The sequence below is a fragment of the Sturnus vulgaris genome, chromosome Z (assembly GCF_052056855.1).
Source record: "Sturnus vulgaris isolate bStuVul1 chromosome Z, bStuVul1.hap1, whole genome shotgun sequence".
Taxonomy (NCBI): domain Eukaryota; kingdom Metazoa; phylum Chordata; class Aves; order Passeriformes; family Sturnidae; genus Sturnus; species Sturnus vulgaris.
Window position 1 is genome coordinate 46894449 of NC_142283.1, and position 26089 is coordinate 46920537.

General features: G+C 36.8%; 1 protein-coding gene across 2 annotated transcripts; it reads right to left on the reverse strand.

Annotated features, from left to right (window-relative positions):
• Positions 1-229: 229 nt before the first annotated feature.
• On the reverse strand, positions 230-22207 carry LOC106856045 (long-chain fatty acid transport protein 6-like). Of its 2 annotated transcripts, XM_088156116.1 has the most exons (13): positions 21943-22188; positions 21319-21357; positions 18483-18543; positions 16756-17234; positions 15610-15822; positions 14681-14839; positions 12928-13052; positions 9389-9583; positions 7919-8009; positions 5555-5753; positions 5085-5182; positions 3122-3252; positions 230-949 (listed from the first exon to the last, which is right to left on the reverse strand). In XM_088156116.1, the coding sequence occupies exons 4-13, from the start codon at positions 17231-17233 to the stop codon at positions 773-775; spliced, it is 1866 nt and encodes a 621-aa protein (XP_088012242.1). In that variant the 5' UTR covers position 17234; positions 18483-18543; positions 21319-21357; positions 21943-22188; the 3' UTR covers positions 230-772. The 2 variants fall into 2 exon arrangements, with proteins under 2 accessions (XP_088012242.1, XP_014740698.2); XM_014885212.2 differs by lacking the exon at positions 18483-18543 and having other exon boundaries at positions 21943-22207.
• Between the last annotated feature and the right edge of the window lie 3882 nt (positions 22208-26089).

The following is a 26089-nucleotide window of genomic DNA, read 5'->3' on the forward strand; positions in this document are numbered from 1 at the left end:
CTGTCTTTGAAATTTTCTAGCTCCTTTTAACAGTTTCTAGGTGCTCACTTCCAGTAAATCTAGAAGATATAGTAAATTTTCTCCTGTTTTCATGAGAACTCCGCTTCAGGAGTATGAAAACTGGTAAGTAAAAGAAGAGATAATGTACCATCAAGTGTGAATTTTTGCAGATAATCTGTGTTAGTTCTGGTCTAAATTGTGGAAAATAATGTACACTAAATACTATAAATATATTTCACCATTCAATGTTTATTTTCCATAAAAGTCTGAAGTTGAGCATCACATAAAGTACTGCAATTAAATATTACATTATATAATTATCAAACATTGAACTGAGGTCTACATGCAGTGCTTGTGCAGTGCAGTATTTTCTTGTGTTTCTGATGGCTCGTTTCATTCATGCCTAGGACATTATTTACCTAATTATTTACCAATTTCAAAAGCAGAATAATAATGTAAGTGTGTAAAATATTCAACTAGATTAAGACAGTGGTGGCTTAGACAAAGATAATTTGAATCAGTGAGAAATGTAAAATAAAAATTTGCATATGTGAGCCCATGTGTGAGGAAATAATATGAGCAAATGCATTGCAGCTTACACAATGCACATGATTTGTGTCTGTGTCTTTGGAAGTGACAGATTTTATCACAATAAGATTAATTTGAATATCTTGCATTTTCTGAAAAAATCTTGCATAGTGGATCCTGCTGAAATGGTTTCAGGAGTATATCTGAAATTTTCTGTATTATAGAGTAATTTTATTTCTATGCTTTATAAATGTATTTCACCAGAAACCACCTTCTGGTATATCTCTCTCGTCAAAGGAATATAGGAATGTGCAGGTTCATACTTCAAATACAGAGGTTCAGATATAATTTCTGGATTAAATCCTTCATTTGCCAGATGTATTTTCTGATGCTTGAAAGTTGCAGTAATTTGCATAACATCCTAAAAAAGAAATAATTCAAGTAAGGTGCAATATTCCATTTCAGTCTTTATCAGGAAAAATGGGTTGTACTAACTGAATAAAATAGATCATACAATTTACTATACAATTTCTTCAGTTAGACAATTATCAGATTCACAAGCGTAGTGAAATCTAAATCTAAATCTAAATAAATATTTTATTTCTTTCATTTGCCTACTAAAGAAACATAGAAGATTGCAAGTATCTGTTTCAAAATATGTATTTTCTTTTAACTTTCCTTAGGCCAGTCCGGCACAAAATCAGTAGAGTATGGAACACTTGGTGACACTCTGCAGAGAGCTGACTAAAACATTATACCCGACAATGTTAAATGCCTTCTTGTCTTATTTGTCTGTATAAGTACTTGATATACAGCAATTATTCAAATGCCAATTCATGAACAAGTTGTTCTGCACACAATAGTTGGCGTATACAAGCAGAAGTTTTATATAAATAAATCTCCTTTCAAATGTTGTCTACATTAAAAGTTTAAAACAGACTGTTCTCAAGCATTGTGATTACTTATATGGTGTTTTCAATGTATTGAATGTTTTCTTTTAGTTTCCACACTGAAAACAACTACTTTTAGTTCTTGTTGAAAGGAAGTTAAAAACACTGAGGTAGAAAACATAACAGAGCCACAGAGTTCCCTGGTTACCTGCATCCTTGTCCCTGTGCCTTTGCTGTTCTTTTAGAATCAAGTTGGAGATATTGAGAACAGAAGAATCAGTCTGTCTGATTTGCACAAAACCAGTCAACCATAATTGCAAGTCATTCTAGAAAAAGCCTATATACGGACTGCTGAAAATTTTTCAAGACTGATCTTGTTTTTAATCCAATTTTGCATGAGAATTTCAAGTATTTGTTTGTCACTCTTGATAAGGTGATCTCTTTCTCAGGACTTAGAGAAGGGAATTCATTTTCTCCCAGACAGAAAATTGTGAATTCAGCATTTATACTGTTATATTCCCCTAAGACATTTTATAAAGTAACAACTTTTTTTTTATTTTGATTTTTTTTTAATAAAATTGAATTTGTCTCCTTTGATAAAAATTTGCACCTGTAAATATTAGATAATTAGGACAGCGAGTAAATTTGTTTACTTTGGCTCCTCCTCAGTTACATAAAAAAAGGTTTAGTCAGAGAACACATAAATGCAAACAGGTTTTATCGGTTCCACATACATAAGCTTTAGAGCTCTGTATAGATTTGCTCAATCTAGTGGAACTGTAAAGACAGATCTGTTCCAAAAGCTTTTCCCAGAAGAGGCCACTTATGTCCTAAAGTACTATAGATAGATAGTATGAACTATACTTATTGCATGTGAAGGTACATTTACTTAGTATAGTAATCTGTTAGTGAAAAAAGTTTTTCTCAATTTCTAAATTCTTAAATTTGTGCCTTTTAGACAATTTGTCAATATTTAAGCAAAGGTAAAACTGCCAAATGTCTCTCAGAATCCCTTAACAGTGGAAAACTGTGAGCTACAGATTTTCAGATGATGTAATATGGAGCCCTTTCCTACCCTTTGCAGTCCATGTTCTCCTGCAGATCAGCCTGTGGAGAGTTCACAGGGGGTGTGATCCTTGTGCTTTTAAAGTGGATGTTAAAAAAGCATTGTACCCCACTTCTGCTTTTGTACTTTAAATGTGAGTGCATTTTAATTCTTGTGTTAGGAAATCTTATCCATAAAACTTATATCTTACTATCTGTTGTAAAAAACCTGGTATTTCTTCTGTGCCTTGTCAGTAACAGTGAATAATAATCACTTCAAGAACAACCACACCAGGAAAAGGTTTGAAATTGATCATGTCAGCCTTTTATAAGAAGGCACTCTTATCAGTAAGACTACACATGTCTTTGCTTAATCTTCTACTGACTAGAAGAAAACACTAGTTAAAGAACTTTGAAGCAAAATCCAACAGCCAAGTTATTAATCCCATCTAGGATTTTTAGGTATAGGTGGATCCTTAAAGCAAAAAAAGTTTAATTCACCATATATTTGCTAAAATTCATCATAACAATCATAGGAACAGTAATTTAGGCTACTATTTTGTTTTCAATTATTGAATCTGTTTGTAAAATGCTTGAAGAGGCCAATTTTCAAGTCAGACAGAAGACAAATACAGGTGAGAGACAACTGATTGTCTTACCATTATTCTCACAAAGCGTGGTTGGGCATAACTCGGAAGGAAGTCCTCAACATGCTTATAAAGTCTTTCTCCATTAAAGGCGTGGTAACGTTTAAGCACTATAGCTGCCATCCCTGTTCTTCCTTCATAATCTAAAAAAATTGAAAAATAATATGAAAAGTAAGAGTGTATGTGAATGTTTATAAAACTTGGAGAGATTTAGTATTAGTTGGAACAAAAAAATTGATATTGTGAAATATCTGTCCTGTTTTCTCAGACATCACTGTGTATAAAGTATTTTATATTTTATTTATAAGGTATATGAAATTTTATTTACTATACATGGTGTTGTAAGACTTTAAAAGTTATTTTCAGTAGGTTTATTAAATTTTAAAAATTACTCTGATGTCTTTTTAATAGGATTTCTCCATAGCTGGAAACTGCCTCCTAGGTTTAATTCCTACCTGCTAGGTTTCGTTCCTCCCTGAACACTGGTAACATAATGGTCTAATGAAATCAGAGAAATTTTTACATTAATGTAAAAAAAAACCCTGAATGCACTCACTAAGACTAATGCAATAGATGGACATAGACATGTAGGAGACTGTAATTGTTCTATATAAAGTTAAATGCCTATTGTACACTGTATGGACAGTGCTGAGTGCTTTGCACTCTATTCCACAGACAAATTTGTGACAAAAAATGTAAGTAGGTGGTACTAAGTTACAGACATCAAATTATGTTTGACATGCAAACAGAAACAAAACCCTTTTCAAAAATATGTACCAGACATAGTTCCTCCATTCTATTTATCGAAGCACAAGTAAGAATTCTAAGCGGAGAAAATATCTAAGCGAGAAATCAGCTGCCACAGTTAAATCTGTTCAGAAAAAAGAGCAGCCTTGCGGTGTGCCTAAAGGCACTGGAAATAAAGAATATGAATATTCCTTTTCCTGAAAATGAATCTGCAGTTACTGAACTGGTGATATGCTGTAAAGTTTGTTATGGCAATATTTGAGACTCTAGTCAATATAGAAATATGAAAGACTGTGTTATCTAGATTTTATTGACACTACAACCAAAAATTGATGTGACTCTTGAGGCGGTTTTTTATGAGCTATTTAGTGCCTGAGGTAGCAATAACCCTTTCGAGAATCTCCTGTCAGCTCCAGCTGTAGGTGACAATGAGAGATGCTTTGAACATTAGACTACAGTTTTATTTGCATGCACTGTGTGACTGCCACCTGCTGATCAACCATTCAGATGATGGCTTTTTAATTTTATTTTTATGTATCCTGTTTCCTTGAATGCATTGAGTTTCCCATCTCTCAGTGCTGTCTCCTGACAGCTTCTTCTTCATGTAACTAGTTTCTTTTAATGCTAGACTTAATTTGCCTTCAAAGGAAATGATGAACAGTTACTCAGCACCACAAAAAGTTTGTCTTCCTCAACCTGTTCCTTCAATGGATGCATCTCCTGAGAAATTTTCTAATTTGGTTTCCTACAGCTTTTCAGCATGGTATTGTATATTTCTATGAAGCATCATATATGATCAAGAACATTCCAATTATGAAAAATATAAATGTTCTTGGATAGCACTCATAAGATAATGGTTTCAAATGTTGTATTTTAATATACTCTATTTTACTATTTTTCAGATGAAAGCCTGTAGCCTAAGAGAAGTCTTGTGTGGTTCATAACTTTGTATTTCTCACTTCATATTTCTCACTTCTGTGTTACAATTTTTAATTTATCCCAATGTTTCTTTCTTCCATTCATTACAAAATTTCAGCACATCATGTTCATTAAATACAGCACTCTGCTTAAATAGAAATTTCAAAATACTGTAGAAAAGCCTGAATTGCCAAGCTGAAAGCACTTGTATCCTTACATGTATTTATGCATGCAGTTGCAAGAACAGAAAAGTTACAGTAAGAAACTACTCTCTTCATTTTATATTCTTAAAATATAGGGAGTGTCTTACTTTTTACGCTTACACCATAAATGTTAACTTCTTGGACAAAATCCATCATACCAATGATCTCTGCAACTTCTGAAGTGGCAACATTTTCTCCTTTCCACCTGTTGAAAAATTTCTTATATTAATATAGATGTTAACTTACACATTTTCTATTTTATATGTGATGGAGGACTACTTTTAATGTGGCCTACATTCTTAACTGAGGAATGTAGATGGACAGACAAATCCTTTTCTTGTTTAGCGCCATCTCATTTGAGATCTCAACGATACAAGAAGTGCCAAATTTGAAAAAATCAACTGTGTACAGTGTCCAACACTCTACTCCAACTTTGGTGGACTTGATTCCTATCCTTAGTGTTTTTTTTAAAGAAAGTTGACATTCATCAGGTTTGAGTCTGACCTGTGCCATCTAGTCCTGCATATGTGTGATTTCTTCCAAGCTCCCTGGATTTACTCTTTACTTTGTGCTATACCTGAAAGTGTCTCCCACCCGGTCACTGAAGTAGAGAAACCCATCGTCATCCATCACTAGGAGGTCCCCTGTGTCAAGATACACATCTCCTTCCACAAACACATTATGCAGGAGTTTCTTCTCTGAGGCTTCTTTATTTCCAACATATCCAGAAAATGGGGCATCCTCAGTAACTTGAAAAACTAGAAGACCAGGTTTACCTACAGGCCATGAAAAGAGATTGCAAATAAGTATATATAGAGTGAGCTATTAAGAGCATAATTTATCATATTTAAAATCCTTTGAAAAGCCACATCTGTTCTATGTGTCTTATTGCTACATTTCCTTAGCTATTCCCTGAACAGAAGAAACTAATGAGTGGAAAAGGGAACATAATTTTGCTTCCTCCTCTTCCAAAAATCTGGACTAGAGGGAAGAGATTTTTGGAGTTTGTTGTACATTACTTATCTGGTAAAACCATTTACCCATTAAAAAGATTATTTATCCATCATTTGAAAAGGGTGACAGTAACCAAACAATACATGTAGAGGCAAAAATATATAGTACCTAAGATCTTGTGCTTTGAGGTTTTCCAGAGGATGTACAGCACTGGTGTGCTGGTGTGACAAAACAAGTTGTAAGCCACAATGTGTCTGGTCCCAACCATTAAGGAGTCCTTGGAGTTTGAAGCATATCCCTAATGGGCATCTCTCTTTGTTGCTTCCTAAGTCCTATTTATAACAAGGGCAAAACTTCCATTGACTTCACTGAAATTGATTCAGAATACCTTTTAAGCATATTTTTTTATTATTCAATATCTGTGATAAGTACTGGCTTTATTCTCAGCGTGCTCCTCAGGTTAAAAGATAATTCAATTTTCAAAACACTTTTATTTAACTCCTTCAGCAGATGTAAGATGTTTTCATACAAATAATATTCTTCATAGCTCTATTTCTGCCTCTTAAATCCTCTTCATTTTTCTGAAGGCTCAATGTGGAAAATGGAATGAAAGCTCATACTGCCTTTGAGAAGAGAAGCTGGCATTGCTGCAAATACAATGCATAATTTATAACAAATGAACAACCAAACAAAAATGTTGAATTTTAAAAAGAAGTTGCTCTAACTCCAAGTCAATTTTACAGGAGGATCCTCTAATCCTGTTTGAGAATTTGGTGCCATTACTGTCTCACATTGTGACAGCTTCAAGTTATCTAAAAAATATGTGTAACAACCTGCAAAACTTTTCTAGTCATGTTGTGAAACTGGGTATTTTATCAATTTCGCTGAGAAACCGATAATTGTTTTGTCCTATTTCTAATACAACTGTAGTGAGGAAACAAGTTCTTTTCAAGAAAAAATAATAAATCTTTTTCTTGATTTGGATATTATCAGAAAATCATGTATTATCAGATATAATAGAAAATTGCTGCTTTTTTTCTCAGTACTACTATCAGAATATGTTATGTTATATGTTATATTTTATTATATTTATTATATTGTCAAAGATAAGCAATAATTATTGCTGATTTGATGACCAGTACTACTGTTTGCCATTGAGATCTGACATTATAATGACCTATTGCAATTTAGGTCATCTGTACAAGCCTTCTCTTCTACCTCCAGGAATTTTATCTCTATGATAATTAAATCTACATACTAAAACTAGTGATGTTAAAGACCTTTTCCCCAGAACTGCTAACTTTGACACAGTGGATTCATGCATGTGTACACAGGCACATGAATATTTGATGTGGCTTCAATAAAAGCAGTGCCGTCTTTCCTGATACTCAGTTTTCAGCATTTTTCTCACAGATATTCTCATCTAGGTGGATACCTTATTTTCAATCTGGGAGTTTCAGCTCTTTGAGGTGGAGTATTCCATTTTTAAGTAGGAGTTTGGAAAACCTGTGCAACTCTAGATACTAAATAGATAAATCTGGTTTTGTCACTAAATAGATAAATATGATCCATAATTTGAAATATACTGTTCTTTCTCAGAATTTTAAATTTGAAACTTAGAAAGTATCTTTAAACATCTGGCCTCAAAGCACAACATGTGGAAGTTACTGTATCTTCTTTTTTCCCCAAAAGAAGCACAAAAAATCTGATTTTTCCAGGAATAGGATCAAGTTTTTCTGAAGTGAGAGAATAAAAATATAATGGGCCTCAAATATTACTAATATTCTTATATGATTGTAATTTTTTTATTTGGGTTACTTTATAAATATTTGGATATATTATTGCATATATTAGCAACAGATCCCTGTTTGGATCTATTTTCCAGCGTCATGTTCTAGGTGTACGTCAAAAATCTGTTGCTCACAGAAATATCATCATCTAAACTGAGTTATCTGTTAGTTAATAGAAAACGAATATTTTTCCTTACCTATGGGTGCTTTACTGCACTTTCCATTTTCATCTTTTATAAGTTCTTGTTTCCAGACATCATATTTCAACAACTCAAAAGAATATAGAAACTAAAAAAAAAAAGTACATATGCATATCATTTTTACTCACTTTCTAGCTTTGATAAAAAATGTTTTGAATTAATGAATAGTCTCTATTGACTTTTGAATACTTGAGACAGCCTGAAATAAACTGACAGTATTCTAAAATGCAATTGTCAGAAAGTGTTTATATCATGGTAAGAAACACTAAGTAAACATATACAAATAAGTGTTCATCTCCTTTATTGATAAAAGAAGCTCATTGTCTTAGAGTAGGGTCAGATTCAATAATTTATATGAAGGATAAAATGCATTTGATCAAATTGGCTTTTTTGCTTTAAAACTACCATCTATTTTCTAAGTAGAAGCTTAATATTGCTGTAATGCAAATCGAGATGATTCTCTGACAAAAAAAATGCAAAATAAATTTGCAGACATCTCAAAAATTAGTCCAGACAGATGCAAGTGTAAATTTACAACTTAATGATTTAATTAGTCTTTCCTGCTCAATCTCCATTCACATGGTTAAGATTGCTAGAAGACTGAAAATCTTGCAGAGTTGTTATCATGGTCATACCAAGGCTTTTTTGGCATCTCAGATTAAAAACAGAAATCATTTGGAAGTCATTAATGTGGTCTTGATCTTAACTGATCTGAATCTTTAGTATATGAATAGTATTTCATTGTAGTATAATGTTCATGATTCAAGGAAACTGTATAAATTGGAAAAGCATTTGAGACTGTCAGGGCATTTTTATGTTAGAAACACTGAGAGTTTCAACAGTGGTTGTATATGTAAATTTATATCTTAGATATTTTGAGATTAATATTTTTCTCCTTTATTTGCTGAGAATTTTGAATTTTTTGTTTTGCTAATCTTATTTCAAAAGAAGTGTGACACTAGTTTTAATGAGTGGAGATACAGTCAAAGAGCAATTTGTGTAAGTTTGGTTTGGAATATCTATCTCCTGATTCATACCAAAAGTCAAATCAAAACTAGTTTCTGGCTCCACCATTTAATATATGTAGGTTTTCAGGATGGTAAGTAAACTTTAAGAAAAATCGTCATTAATCAGTCCTGTGGGTAGTCACTTCTACACTGTTTGTTGGTTTTTCTTAATATATTCTGGGGGAAAATAGTTGGATACACAAGCTTCTATGTACTCATTGTGTATGTTTATTATGGCTTCAAAATATATGTACAGAGAATAGAGTCAAGGAAAGGACTGAGAATAAGCTTTCTGTTTTCATGAACCAAATTTTCTTGCATCTGGAAAGAAGGAAGCAGTTTCTTACTTCCTGTTCTTTATAATTTCTGCCTTTCTCATGCCTTTTAGATTTTGTTTGGGTTTTTTTAAATTATTGTATGCTTAATTGGTTGATTGATTGGTTGATTTGATAACCCTTACCTTTGAGAAGATGCCAACACGTCCCACAGCTCCTATTTTATTAGTATAGTTCAAGAAAGAAAGATTTCCTTCTGTGGACCCATAGAATTCAAATATTTTAATTGGGCCAAACCTCATCAGAAATTCTTTCCATACAGAGGGTCTGATACCATTTCCAAGAGCAATGCGCACTTCATGAACTCTGTCCTCTTCTTTCTGTGAGCAGACAAAAAGAAACATTCTGTACCTGAGAAAAGTGGGTCTAAATACCTAAAACTGGTCTAATACTTTCTAACAGAACAATTTTCATTTATGAACTGCTACCTTGACTAGAATACTTTGCAGAATGGTTTTGGTTTTCGGTTTTTTTTAAATCAAACAGAAAAGTATAAGAAATCTTGGTCTGAGGTTAAGGAGTTTTTGCAGGGTGAAAACTTTATTTCTGCAATTTTTTGAATTTTTGCTTAGGAAGTCTATAACTAGGATATCTATTACAAAGTTTAAAAGATTTTAGCTGTAAATCAAAGGTTTAAAGGAAGAGCCATTTCCCATAGAATCAAAGCTCCTTTCCCACTAAAGAGAGAAGATTTCCTGTATCAAAAAAATTGTGCCTTAGAAAACACTTGTGGTACAAAATGGTCGATTCTTTTTGTAATGATACTTGGTAGAAAATTTTGCAGATCTACCATGTTCCGTATGGGACCTGGAAAAACAGCAGAATTACTCGAAGCTGCTTAAAATATCTCATATGATTATGTTCAATCTTAATCTTAAATCCAGATTCATCAAAAATTATAATAAAGTCTGCAGTCAAAATGTAGTTGCTAATGTGTTATTGTTACATGTCAATGCTGTAATTATTGTGCTAAACTCAGATGTTTATTTACAAAAGTGCGTGGGAGCAGACTGCTCAGCATCTTGTCTATGGGACTGTACTTAAGACTCTGAGAAGCCCTCACATTTTTAGAGGTGTAGCAGGAATTGAGTAATTAAATTACTGTTCTGGCTGAATGTCAGCAGAAAATTATTTCAGGTCAACAGGAATGGTTTCTTCAAACCAAATAAATGCATTTCGTTTTGGTTGTTATTCTAATCTGCTAATCTAACCTTTAAAACTGTAAAATTATAGTTGGTTTCTAAATAATATTAAGGTGATTTAAAGATGGAACTTGTAATTACACTGAAATTACCTTGTAATTACACTGAAATGTTTTAGCAGAGTTTCAAATTTTTGACTTTCAAAAATGTTCACATGAAATTGTTTTGTGAACTATGTATTAACAGACAACTTCATTTAATCCAGAACTGCATTTTATGGCAGATTAATTATTTGCCAGGATAGGATCAACCATAATGCAGACTAAACCTCGCTTGTTGAACACAGGAATCAAACAGGAGTTTGATATTCCCTGCTTCTACCTAATCAAATGTGTTTCTTTTGCAATTTTAGTGGCAAATCTGAAGGAATAAATGCTTTGATCACATGTATATAATCCAACCCAATTATAAACCAGCTGTGAGGCTGACTGGGAGACTTCCTTCATGCTTCATGTCCCTTCTTCAGCACTTTGTCTTCAGGGTGAAATTACGAGTTTTGGGGTTTTCCCCAATATATTTTGTGATACTGTTAAGACTTGAAGTAAAACTCAAGAGTTTCAAAGATTACAATAGCAATAGGAGTAAACTGTCATTCTTACCTTGGTTCATGCCTGGTACAACAATCTGCAGCATTTCCCTGAACTACCTTGACTTTTAAATGTCTTTATTTAAAAGTTACATGGTCCCCTTTAAAAACATACTTTCTCATTATTTTGTTACCTTCTGTGTGGCTTAGTATTACTTCTGATAGGTAAATGGGGCTGGTTTGCTTGCAGGAGATGTAGTCACAGAGTTTCTGTCCCCTTCAAGAAATCCCCAAGTGCCTCCTATGTTTTCTCAGTTGGGAAGGTGTGGGCATGCTCAGTGAAAGGAGGGAAGGACAGACACCCCAGGGATGATGTTGAGCATACTCCAGCACGTCCCTCATGTTCAGCCCTAGTCCTGAGCCACACCAGACTTATTGGCCTGCATGGGTTTCTTTCTGTGTAGAACCTGTGTGGTACACTAGAGGTTATATGGAGAAGTTATATATGTATAGATAATGTATATATATGTATATATATGTATATACATGTTATATATGTATATAACGTCTGGTTATATGTTATTTGTGGTCATAGTCTAGTAAAATACGTGATTGTAATGGAACTCCTGATGTACCTGGTCTACCTCTGCTAGCAACCTCACCTTCCTCAACTCATCTAGGCCATCTTTCTGTTTTTCCCACCTTACCAGTTGCCAGTTAATATCTATCTCTTCTCTGTTAAATTTTTGTCATTGAGTCAAGAAAAGAAAATGCTCATTGTTTTTTTTTCCTGCAGGAGAAACCTTTACACAACATGTTTGGACTAGCTAATACTTCCTTTGTGGTTTTTTGATCTATGGACTACTGATACAATGTTTGTACAGGCTTGAGTTCTGGCCAACAGCTATCCTATCTTGTATCCTTTAATCCTTTTTATCTTTGATCTCTCTCCTACATCCAGACCACCCAATAATAAGATTCTGTTCAAACCAGCTGGAGAATTCTTTCAGATGTTCCCTTGTTCTTAGGCCTTGCATCAATCTCTGACCAATGCCATTAGAGATCATTTGAACTTTGTGCTTGTACATGATGTTTTCTGAGGTAGGTGGGAATACTTCTTGTCACCTCCCTTCAGTAATATCCTAACTCCCAAGTACAAAGCTTTAAAAAATTAACCAAGCTTTCCTACTGTCATTGAGAAATGAGAGTTGCAACTTAATAAGTATTTTCAGACTTACTTGTCACTGTTTGATGACATTTTATTTTGTCCTAAACCTGACCATGATTTAGCTGTCATGCTCTTTAAGACTGTTATCCCAAGGGGGACAAAGATTTTGCACCACTCTATCAGTAATTTGGTTTTATACAGGTATATCCATCATCATATATAAAGGCATGGAACAGAATGTGCCTTTGGAAGACCTCTAAGAAAAAGATTTAAATTAATACAAACTCATTTATCAGTTTCAAAGTTAAGAATTAATTATCGTCCATTAAATGCTGAATATAATAGGCCTCTCATGTTAAAGAACTACTTTTGAACAGAGCACTGAAATTGTTTAATAATTTAATCTGGTTTGGACTCTTGTTTGGACATTGGATATGATTAAGCTTTTACAGCTTATACCTTTTCCTGACTGACCTGTGACTTGTAGGTCACTCAGACGAAAAGCCAACAAGCTTGGCTTTTCAGGGGCACTTCTGTGAGTGTCAGGGTATGTGTCCTGTCCTGCCAGGCTTGTTTCTTTGTGGCCACTTCATTTGCTGATGTAAACATGATTGCTATTGGTAACAGCAAGGAACACAAGACCTAAATTCTGTATACACTGGAAAAAACTATCAAAAATTGAAAATACTGTGCTATTCAGAAACGGGTGAATCTATCTGACTTTCAGATTTGTTACATCTTAAAGCTGCATTTGCAAACAGAACTTACACAGGCCTGATTGCAGAGGTAGCGGCAGAGTTCTCCTATATATAAAAACATGGTAACATTGTACTTCCTACAGTCATTCCAAAACTGTCTTGCAGAAAATTTCTTCTTCAAAACACAGGTCGCTCCTATGTGATGAAAACAGATAAGAAATTTCAAAATAACTTTTAAAATAAACCCCTTGTCTTCTACCACTATTGTAACAACAACAAAAGAAATTGTCATTCTCTTTATTCAATTAATGATAACTTCAGCTAATTAAATAAATTGTAATCTATTTCCAGCAGGATGTGTCTCTTAAATGTGACTTGCCCAATTAAGTCTTTCTGAGTAGTAACTAAAAACTTAGGAGTAGCAGAAGCAACAGAAACAAATCTTTTAATCAACTCCCATTGTTAGGAATAGGTCACAGCCTAAACATTTTGTTTCTGTCAAGATCATGAACTGGTTTAACTCTGAAAAAAGAAGATCTTGGAATGGGGGAAATGGTAGCTCACAGCTTCTCTATTTGTGTGACAAGTGGAAAGGAAATGGCTGAGTCTTTGTTGTTTTTGTTTCACTCCCCTATTTCTGTTCCTTGACAACTAAGAATCAACATTTTTTTGGTTTTGTGACCCTGGTGTTTTTTCAGGGCTTTCCATTCCAAAAGCCACCTCATTCTACACCTCTCATATCTGCCACCCCATGCCTTCCTAAGTGTTGTCAGTCAAGAATTTATGAATTTCCCTGTTTCCATCCTTCCAAAAATTCCTATTTGCAGAAGTCCTGTTTGTCCCTTGTGAAGCTTCCCAGCGTCTTTCAAGTTTTGAATCCCTTCTAGTCCACTTGTTCCCAGCTTGCCTGTTCCTCCCTGATCTTGAAACCTCTCAGAGCTCTTCAGCCTCACTCTTCTCAAAGCCTTATCATTCATATCCCAAACTCCCAAGTCTCTATCTGAACACCTAAGAAAGCTGTTATCCTACATTTTCTGTTCCAAGACAATTCATATCCTCAAACCTCTTCATACACTCATTTTCCCATCCCCTTTGTGTTTCTGTTAGGCAGAAGCAGTCTTGTCAGAAGTTACTGTAAGCCAGCATACCTGCCTGCCTTGCTCCTGAATAAAAAAAAACACTGCAATGTCTTTTAAAACAACTCCAGTTTTATACTTAGCATGCCAAAATCCAGCAGCTGGGCAAGACTCTAAGGACAGAAAAGAAGGACATACCTGGGAAATATCTGGTTGCTAGCTCTCTACAAATAACTCCCATTGTCAAATTTAGAAAGGGAGGTTTGGTCTTTCTTCCTTTTTTCCACCTCAGTGTGATGAAACTAACTCTGTAGGTCTTACTCAAATAAGAGACTGAAAAAACTTCGCAAGATGTGTAGTCAATCTCATTCTGAAGGTTAGGCTTCCACAATGCATTTGTACCTTTTGACACTAAAATTCAAGCCTCAGATACCTGTGTGAATGCCTTTACAAACTTTTGGCATAGGGCAAAAATATGATTTCAGGTTAAACTACAGAATATGCACAGTGTTGCTAACAATGTACAGACCTCAAGCCATTTTATGTTGGATTTATACAACAATTAGTTGCATAAATCTACATTTAGTCAGAAACTATGCACATAACTTAGGTATTGCCTGCAAATGGGAGAGATGATAAAAATGTTTGGTAAACATAATATTTGAGTTACCAAGCAGTTGTTCATCTAATACTAACAGGTTATAGCCTTGTCAAGTTAATGAAACGTCACTAGAAGGTAAATATTACCTAACTGAATGCATCCACCAATGCCAAGAAGTGAAGCACTGATGTGGTACAAGGGAAGAGTGACATACATAATATCCTGAGAAACTGCACCACACTGAGTAAATACTAAGGACACAACCAGAGTTCTTAGATGAGTGATGATAGCAGCTTTTGGGAAACCTGTCAAAGGGAAAGAGCAAATCATTATAAATGTACTGCACACATTAATAGTTTTGCTATAAGTAGAATTATGCTGGGAAGGTACAGGGAGAATTGTCTCTTCTTCTGAGTCTTTGTCCTATTGTTCACTGTTTTATATCTCCTTAGTCCCTCAGCTCCTTCACTCTTTCTGCTTGTAAATATATTCAATCATAGAATTATAGAGTGCTTAGAGTTGGAAGGAACCTTAAAGATAATATAGTCCTAACCTCCCTGTCATGTCTGTTCTGTCTGAGGGACGAAGTCCATGCCCTTCACAGGCATGTGCAGGCCAACTCTGCATACAGGTTTCCCTTGCAGAAAGCAAGAATGGGAATACTTCTGAAGAGCTCTCTCAGCTTCTGTTTGCAATAGAAATAACTTCTACAAAGCTATTTGGATTGACTAGTGGACAAATTTCCCCATTTCTTCCATGCTAAAAACTCCCTTTTCAGAATCAAAAGCAGAGGTTCCACCATTCTTCCTTTCTGAGCAACTCATAGAGACTGACGTTGCTTTATATTCAAGAAACTAATTTCATCCATGGAGTTTCTGTGTAGAATTTCAGTAGCTGAAATTACACCCTTGTTATGCCATGGCAAAACATGGTTTAAAGTGTACTGTGCTTCTAAATAAATTGATTCCTCCATGTCTTGTCTTAGAAATTCAAGCTCTGTCTCTTTGTGTCTTGTTGCTAAATTTATACTGCTTTAATTTTCATGCAGCTGTACTTGGTTAGTACATATCTTCACCTGTACTTCCTGATGTGAAGATATACAGAGCTGTGTTTCTTGTGTTGGTGACAGCTCTGAGATGAGATGGGACAGGATTATCAGACACCTTGTCTAGTTTGTCTGGTAGAGTGTGAACATGCTGCCAAGGAGAACTGGTGCTCATCAGCCAGACAGCAACATTATTTTCCAAGAGATTCCAAATAAATTCTTTCTCTATTGATCCCAAACAATCTGCCAAGTTAAAACCAACAAACAAATAAACAAAAACAAAGACAATTATTAAAATAAGTACAACTGCAGACCTGATTACCAGCACTGAAATTATACATCATACCACTGTATAAATCTACCACAGCCATAGGAGGGCTAACCTGCATACTGGACAGTGAAAAAATCAGCATGATGTTTAATTTCCCTGTATTTCTCATGTGGCTTTAATTGTAATTGGTAAAACACCATGAACTTAATCACCTTTGCTTTGAAGCTTGGTGCACATAGGAAGTAACAAAATCTCACAGGTTCATATGGAATTATGGTAGTATTGCCAACCTATATAAAAGATGGGAGAAAGTAAAATAAATTGCCTGGTGTTGTGCCATGAACAGGGACAAAACTGCAGCTTGTTGTGCTGCAATCTTTGCTCCAAGCAATGCTACCTTGGGATCAATACTTTAAAGTAGTTATAAAGTAATATTAATTTTTATGTAGGTATTTTGAGCTGAAGGAAATCTCGACTACAAAGGGAATCTGTGTCTTTGTGTAGTCAGTGAAGTTTCATATAAGCCACATAAATCAATAAATAGAAACAGAAATGAAATTCTGTGAAAGTATCTCCCAAGGCTTTTTTCTTGCTGATGCATGATTATTGCTCCTGGTAGCTTTTCCAGTACTTTGAGAGTTTCAGATTTAAGTCTTTTATTCTACTAATTAATTGCATGGGACTTATTTTGTGCTTAGACCCTTGAAATTTAAACATTAGCTCTTTTCTCTCCTTTTTAGACAACACTATCTCTCTCCTTACTTTCCCCCCTCCTTTTTTTCCCCTCCTTTTAAGTGTGTATATATAAAGAGCTTGCATCTTTGAAGGGCTCTGATTTTATATTTTTGATAAAAGCAGGAAACAGTAGAGAGTGAGCAGTAAGTGAAGCACAACACAGAACTTACCTTCTCCTATGACCAGTGCTTTTGCTGCACATGTATTAATGCAGTGCAGGAGAGACCTTGAGTGGATATTGATGTTGAGAAAGGCCACGATGAAGCCCAGCTTGGCCAGCCCAAACCAGACGTGGATGAAGTCAGGTCCATTACCCATGAGCAGGGCCACTGTGTCCCCTTTTTTCAGATTCCCATAGCGTAGGAAGGCCTGTGCTACCCTGTTACTCCTCCTGTCCACATCCTGGTAAGTGTACACAGTCCCTTCATAGTTAAGGAATGGCTTGTGGGGATTTTTTTCCACTGTCTGTATGAAAAGGTCAATTAAGGAGAGAATTCCATTTTTCACCCACTTTTTTACTGTTGCCTTTGACCTCTTCCGCCTCAAGAAGTAGATGAGATCTTCCCAGAAATAGGGCAGAAATATTTTCAGAGAGACACACAGCACCACTATTCCTCCAGCAACTGTCGTAAGCCACGTCCACAGCATGCTTGGAGCAGGGCAATAATAGATTTAGTGATCTCAGACATATAAAATGCATACATTATAATAATTAACAGAGTTTTAGGAGTAGACTGGAAGTTAATAAGCCGATTAACAATTCCACCAATTAATTTGAGAACTGTTAAAAATACCTTATTGGCATTTACTAGAATAAAAACACCCACAAGGGCACAAAAAAGAAAAAGCGAGTTGAGAGTAAAAAAAGGATTGTGCAGGATTTTTCACTTTTAATCAAAATTATGTCTAGGTTTTTTTACTGTCCCATGGCAAATCCTAAAAAAAAGATGGAAACAAATAGACTAAGCATCTACTATCCTATGTATAATAGGAAAATATGTTATGCACAATATACCTGTAAGATGTACCAAATGTTCTTTGCTGCCTAAATGGTGTTTTCTGCTCTGAGAGAATCTGAGACGGTTTGAGACCTAAAGTTTAAACAGCCTGATGAACATAAACAAATTGCAGGCAGCATACTGTAAAACTTTTGTATCTTCTGAAGTACCTAGTTTTCACCATAGGATTTTCTAGCATTTGCAGTAAACAGTGATTGAGAACTTTGCAATATTTATACTATTTACATTATTTACAATAGCATCCATTGCAGTCCCAAACGAAATCATGCGCAAACAAATACTGAGGTTTGGAAAACAACCTTTATAGCATAATAATTATTAACTTCTGTAAAGTATTTCAGGCAAAAATTATTTGTCATATTTTCAAACAGCCATAGCAGAGGACTTGTTAAGATCATGCAAGATCCCTAGAACATAATATATGTAACCCAGTCTCCTTTTTAAAGTTTCAGCCATGATAACTGCAAATATTTGAAATGTCTTATGTTACAATCTAGGATTCACTAGCACTTCAGCAAACTGAGAGGTTTTTTCTAAATGGGGTGGCCTCCACTCTGTAGTGTGGAAATATCTTACTGACAAGCTGTATTTTTGGTATATTCCTCAAGCTTGTTTAAATTTTAAACAATATTCAATGAATATACTTGTAAAATTCAGTGGAATTCTTGCAGAAAGCAAGATCTTGTATGTACTATAAAGCATATTAAATGTATCAATAGAAGAGCAGCTTAAAAATGAAAGCATCATTGCATTAATTGCACTTAAATATACAAATGAAGTTAAAGCATGTAGGGCACAATATCTTAATGTTCTAAAGAAAAGTTCTAAACCCATCAATTTCTGAAGTTTTTAATTTGTAAAGAGACATTCTTAGTTACCTTGAAATGTGTCAATTTTTGATTACGTTGTGTTACCTATCGGGCCAAATGTCTTCTCTTTCTATGCAAAGAAACAATTAAAGCAGCTCTTAGTTCAGTCTTACAATAGATATGCCATTAAAAGACCCATGTTTCAGCTCACATGGCTCCCTTACTGACTTTCTGCCTTTCTCAGAATGTTATTGTTTATTGGCCAAGGGCACAAACAGAAGACCTCCTGCGTGTCACGGCTCATCTGTGATTTGGAAACCTTTACTCAGCTTTCTTTGCCACATGCAAGCATGCGAGATTCACTAAAATGAATCAACCAGTAAATTTAGCTCTGGGTAAAGTCAAATCGGCAGACTTCATAAACTGAACCAATAAACACATAATCTTAAGAGAAAATTAATAAACGGGATGATGATGTTAGACTAGGTTTCAGCCCTAGCTTTCTTTTAGCAGTCTTATATTACTTCTATTGCCAAAAATAGCCATAGTGTATAAGTGAGAATTCAAAGCAGAATTAAACAGAGGAAAAAATAAGCAGACTACAGAAAAAAATATTTAGTCCTCAAAGCTGTGTCAGGATTAGTTTTGGTTTACCCTTTTCACTTGGACTTGATTGGAAAGGCCCACGTATCATTGTTTTAGACTTGTTTGAGCAAAATACTGTTTATGGAGCAGAAAACAAAGAACATTAAAGGGAAAATATAGACCATATAAAGGAGGTGTGAATTTTAGGAAAGAGCATACATCTGTCTGAGAGAGGCTGCAGTCCTATAGCCAGCTGCACTGCAGAAATCATACTGTTGTCACCTGCTGTATGCCTGGAATGAAAAGCCTGATACTTGCTTTTGACTGCAGTATACAATACAATACAACACAACACAACCTAGTTTGCCTTTGATTATTGCTTATAAGGTTTCTCCACAGCGTTCACATAAAGTATATCCACTGGAAATGAAGTTACACTCCAAATGAAGGAGCTGCTCAGAACAGTAAAATATTTTCTCAAATTTAGGCAAATTCAAAACACCTTGGGAAAAAAATTCACACATTGTGATAAAGAGGTCTTGATTTTGCTACAAATGCAAATCTGTTTCCAAAGAGGTACCAAATGCATGCTTAATTACAGTCTAAGCAGATCCTTTTTATCCTTCCTACAATATCAGCTACTGAGCTACTGTCAGGTTCTGGCATGGTTTAGTTGTTTGGTTGTTTTGTGGCATTTGGGGTTTTTATAGAGGCAGTCTGTCAAAGTATCTAATCTGATTGTGCTATGTCGTTTCCATTATTTTCACCAAGTTTCCACAAAGTGGAATTTTTTTGCATGTGTACTGAGATTTTTATCTCAGCATAGTCAGAAATAAACTTAGTCCAGTAAGTCCACAAAGAATGATAGAATCATAGAAGAGTTTGGGTTGGAAGGGACCTTTAACATCGCCTAATTCCAGTCTCCCTGCCATGGATAGGGACACCTCCCGCTGGACCAGGTTGCTCAGAGCTCCATCCAGCTTCGGATGTTCTAGGACATTTTCTCACGTTGCCCCTGGTAAATTTACTCTGAAGTCTTGGAAAGTGCCTTTGAACAATTATCTCAGAATAACTTTGTAGTTCCTTTAGCCTTATTTTAATTAATGTGCAGTCTGGTTATTTCCAGTCCTTAGTCTTAATCTATTTAACTTTTGAGAGCATTCTATGCCGAAGATGTATTATTCCAATGGAAACTGACTGCTATCTTTCTCAGTTGGAACTCCCTTTTTCTTCCCCTGGCTCTGATCTGGCATTATTCCCTTAGAGAAAAGGAAAACAGGACGACAGATGTGCCACCTCAGACACAGAGCTACTACATGTCTGCAGCTTTGCTTGCACAGGGAGGGTAACTCTGGGAGACAAGGAATGTACTGGAGAGAGCAATAGCACAAGAATCATTCAGTCATTTAAAGAGTCAGCATGTTCTCCAGTCCCAGGGGAATGTAAAGCCCCATGTGTTGGCCTGTGGAGGGAGCAGAAAACACAGAAGAAAGTTTCCCTGCATCCTCAGAACAAGCTCCTTGGAAAACCATAGCTTAGAGATAAGAAATGGCTTGTGAAATGACGAATACAAAAGGAATTAGCTTCCCCCCATGCCTTTGGAAGACCCTCTTATCTATCTTCAGTATTAGTGGTTCATTTTCTTTTAGTATCCATACGCCAGCTTTGAATGCAAAATCCCTCAGGGATTGGTAGAATTCCCTTGGTAATTGGTGCAAATTGTAAAACCCTCAAAAGATATAAAAATCCCTGTAAAACAATAACTGTGGGTACATGCTAGATAGGATGCCTTTATAGAATAAACTATGGATTTGTGCCTTTCTACATATGCTGGTTTCTTTTCCCCGCTGGTCTAAAAGCTCACTGCAAGCCAAAATTCTATCTGGGCAAAGCTCGGGAATGTGCTCCGTCACTGAGGGCTGCAGAAGCAGTCTCAGGGATCCCAAAGGGACCCCAAAAACCCCAACCAGTGACATTGGCCTCTGTGGTTTCATGTCCTAGCTCTCTGAGGTATCTGATATCTCTGAAATACCTGAGAAACAAAGACTTTCTGTAACTGCCCTCATAGTTAATGTTATAATGACTTAAAAGTGCTTAGAAGACTTTCTCTCATAGGAGCTTCGCAAGGTGGAAATGGTATTTTAAAAGACTTAGTGTTCTGCACAATTGCCACGTAACCTCTGCTTTGAAATTTGGAAGTACAAAATTTCAGTTTAATTAATTAATTAATTGGTCACCAAACTCACTGTTTTTGGTTTGTCATGGCTTTTTTGTGCTGTAGAGTCACAAAGCAGGGAAAAGCAGGGGTTTGTTTACTTACTCTTTCTGCTTTGTTTGTCTTTTCTTTTCAGCTGTTCCTCTGCAATCACAAGGATCAAAAACATTTCCTTTTAATGAAAATTTATATTCTTAAGCATCTATTAAGTATTCTTAACCATCTCTTTAGAAAATGAAATAAAATTCAAAAGTAAGTAGTCAGTGGTATCAAAATACACAATGGACTATTTTTCAATATTTTCTGGCAACCACATGATTAATGATAAACAGGCAAGGTTTATAAATACAGAGAGCCCAAATATTTACTAAAAATTAAGGTAAAAATCTGTTTTTCAAGTAAACTGTCAGCTTTTTCAGTGAAACAACATGCTACCTTTGCTAAAAGTAATATAACCAATAGGCAGTAAAATCTGAGTTTTCAAGCTTATCATACTATACAAGTAGTAGGAATAGACTGAGATATTTCTCTGATTGAAGCAGAGTTTCAGAAAATTTTAATGCAAGCAAACAAAAGGCTGTCTCTAAATTGACCTCTGATGAATGCAGTTGTTTTATATAAAATATGAAATTATCTATAAAAGAAATGCAGACATTATAATTTAGCTGAGTTTATACCCAGTTCCTTTTCCAGCATCTGAATGATAAATGAAAGCATTTGCTTACCAACCTTTTTTTCTGTGTATTTTGATTAATGTCCTGCCTGACTCTGTGTATCACTTGTAGGAGGGTTGCATGGGTTGCCTGAAAAGGTTTGTTTTGTCCAAGCAGATGCTCTCTAGAAGCTCCACACCTGGAGTGTGTCACTGCTGACTGTGTGCCTAGGCAAACAGGTGAAGGCTTCTTTCTGTCTCCTGAACATTACAGGTTCCCACAGCTCTGTAGCTACTTGCTTTGCAGCTATCTTGAAGCATGTGAGTGAAAGGGAATAGGACACTGTATTTTGGAACAAAGTGTATTTGCTGTCTGTGTTGAGAGTTAATTATTAAAAGATGAAGAAGTCAGTTATGCACTGCTGGTTTATATGCTTAAAAGGATGAAAAGCAGCAAGACATAGGGTTATACCAAGGGAAAGGACTAATCTGAAATTACTGTTTCAGTGCAATGGAAGCAATTTAGTGATGTTTCCATATCCTTCTAAATACAGCATATAGAGTAGATAGCAAACATGTCTGCAACATTTATCTGACATTGTCATGTAGTCTCTGCAACAGGAACAAAAGCCTTTTATGATTAACACATTTTTAAAGTTTAGTCATACAATGTAAATCCTGCAAAGAGATACTATAGCATGTGGCACTGGCAGCCTACTCGATTGAGGAAGTAGATAAGATTACATTAATGAAAATGCATACACACTGTTGACTGACAGTTTAAATCATGCAGACCAACCTCCTAATTTCTGAAGCTCAGAAGTACAAACTAAACAGATTTTTTAAAGGTTGCTCAATACACATGAATTGCCTAATTCCTGTTTGTGTATTTTGATTTTTTATAAGACATATCTTTTATATACGTATGAATATTTCCTGAGGCATAATTATAGTATTCAGTTATTAGAAAATCTAGGCCATTTCTTTTGTCTCTCTCTCTTTTTTTTTTTTCCTTTCTCATTTACATTATTTAATTAGATTAGAATGCATTTATTTAAGGTTATGGACTTTGTTCCATTCACATACTAAATATTTTATTTTGTTTACTCCATTTGGAGGACATAATTTTGATCTGGTCATACAGTACCCTGGCACTTTATGGAAAGATTGGACTATCATTCTGACTGAAAGTAAAGACACTGTAAAGGGAAGAAGATTACTATGGAACAGATAGCCTGAAAACATGACTAATTTGTTAGAGAAAAAGAACATGAAGAAAATATCTTGGAGTAAGAGTCAAGCAGAGGGATTTGGTTTCTTTCTAATAATAGAAGCGGTGTTTTGTGATTTTGTTACTGTTTTTGTTCCCTTGTGAATAAATTATTTTAAAAGCGGTGGTTTTTATAATCGAAAGCAAGGACAACACTGGGAAGTAAAAAGTAAGGTCAAGAAGTTGGAAAAGTTTCAGCTGAAAAAGAAGAACAAGATCAGCAGAAGAGAAAGAAAACATTTATTCTTTATCATAATGGCTATGAGTCTTTCCTAGCAGTAGTAGATTTCAGCCCAGTAGCAGAAATTGGACTTGTATCATACATTCCAGTTTGTGTCCTGCAGATGACTAACAAGTATAAGTGAAGCAGAATTATACTACCTTCCTTACTTTCTTATTTAATATTTCCAAAATGAAATTATTAGACTAGATTCTTTATATAACTTAAATTCTTTCAAAGAATCACACAAAGGTTGAGCTTGGAAGGGATCTCCTGAGGTCATCTCGTCAAGGTTTTCTGGTTCAGCAGAGACAGTTAGAGCCACTTACCCAGAATCATGTCCAATCTGCTCTTCAATATTCTCTCTCCTGTCACAAGACACTGTTGGAAAGAGCCTGGCTCTATCATCTTTGCAGCATCCTTTTTAGGTTCAGGCCTTTTTGCACATTGATCAGATCCTTTCTGAGCCCTATTCTCCAGGCTGAGCCATCCCAGCTTGCTCAGCCTGTCCTCCAAGGAGAGATGCTTCAGTCTCCTGATGATCTTCATGGCCCTTTGCTGGACTCTGTCCAGCATGTGGAGCCCTCTTGTACTGGGGAGCTCAGAACCGATCACAGTGCAAAGGAGCCTCCAGGCGAAGGATCAGCTTCTTTGTCCTGCTGGCAAAGCTCCTGAGGCAGTGCAGGACACCATTAGTGGCAAGGGCACATTGCTGGCTTATGATCAACTTGGCGCCTGCCATGACCTCCTGGCCTTTGTCTGCAAAGCTGGTTTCCTGCTGGATAGCTGCACGTGCAGGTGCCAGGGGAGACCTTTCCTCAGGGATAGGACTTTGTGCTTCCGAACTTTCTGGGCTCCTGCCTTGGCAGAGTACGGCCCTGGGGGGATGCAGAGAGAAGCTCCAAGTTATGACTCTGTGTAGGAGGGCTCTGGTTGCTGCTATAGCAAGTTTGCACCAAGGAATGCAGGCTGGTAGTAGCCCCAGGCTATGGGGTGCGGTGAGGATAAGCACAGGGCTGAAGTGATAAGCACTGGAACACAGGCTGGCCCTGAAGACCTCTGTCTGGGCACATCCGCCTGGAATCAGCTGCAGAGATGCAGGTCTGTAGCTGGGGAGCATTTGCCTTCGGGGGAACAACAAAATAGTACCTGGCAACTGTAGAAGGACCTAGCAGCATTAACATGCCACTCCTCCTGGCCAGGGGCTGCATCCCCTCACCCTCCTCCCATGCTACTCATCCACAGGGGCCAGCAACACATGAGGAAGCAGAGGCCATGCACCAGGAAAAGGGAGAGAAAGCAGAGATGGGGATAGCAATGCCAATAACATTGTTAATAATAGTAAAATTCTGTATTTTTCATCCATTTAATTTCCTTGATAGACTACTGAAACCCTTCTGATTGACTTTTGGGCTGGCAAATATTCCAGCTGCTGGACCAGCTCCCAGCTCCATTTTCATCATTGTTTGGGACTTTCTTCCAGTACTGCTGGCGGGTTGGCCTCTTGCAGGGCTGGAAAGAGCCTAGGGAGCTGCTGGCCAGCCAGGTGAATGGTCTCTACCCCAGCTGGAAGTGGAGGGACCTGGCATGGCCTGCCAGGATCCTCATGAGGCAATAGCTTCTCCCTGTAGGTGGGAACAGGGGCACTGGGGGACTGCAGGCACCCCCACAAGGAGCAATGGTTGAGGTGCTGGAGCTCTCTTCTTCAGCTCCAGCAGGGCTGCTGGAGGGGGCTGGGCCAGGTGTGAGAGACCCCCTTGGTGAGGCAGCAGGAGGGGAGACATCCAGGACCTGCCCTCCTGCTCCTCAGCAATGTGGATGCCCTCCAGGTGGGCCTTCCTGCTGCACTGCTGCACAGCAACATTGGTGAGGTTGCCTACAAAACTTGTCATGTGGTTTTTGAGGCTGAACCTGGATGCTGGATCAAGAAATCTATGTATGAAATCAAGAAATCAGCCCAAATCAGTGCAGGGTGAGCATTGCAAAGTCCTCCACTATGTGCAAGTGTCAATTCTCAAAGGTCAGTCTCAGTTTCTGACATACCCACAGAAGAAAGGACAGGAGGAAAGCTGTGTGGTCATGGAAAAGGTATGCAGCTGGAGGTCACCTGCAGGAGACTGGGGAAAGATGGTATTCCACAGGCTGTTGTGCTGCTACTGTAGGTCTGTGGGCAGCTGGATGGCCATGAGGTCCTCCTGCCTGGTGGCCAACAACTGATGACACTGCAGATGGTGTGACAACATGTTCCTCAAAGTCATGGCCCACCTGCCCCGAGCACACAATGGAGAGGATCTCTGTCTTGCAGAGGGGGCACTTGGGCTTGCTCTCAGCCTGCTGTAGGATGAGTGGATGGGCAGCAGTGTCCCAGCTGTCCAGGCATGTGGGACAGCATTGCCCAGCTCCATGGTCATGCTCTGTACTGCAGTGGAATGGTGGGAGCTGTGAGGTGCTGGGAGCTGTTGAGTGCAGTAGCAGTGAGTGTCACACTAGAAAGGGAAGAGGTGTTGCAAGCATCATCTGCCCTGGGAAAAGGAAGAAGTGCCCAGGTCCCTCAAGAAATAAACCCTCCCAGCTCTGCAAGGTAATTTCCTCTTCTAGCTCACCTCTGCTGCTGAGAGCACTCCTGGGTGCCTCAGCTGCCTGAACCTGTCAAGGCTGAGGAAGTTCCTCTGATGGATCTGGCGCTGGACACTAAGACCAGCAATAAAAAATCCCCCTCAAACAACACTGGCAC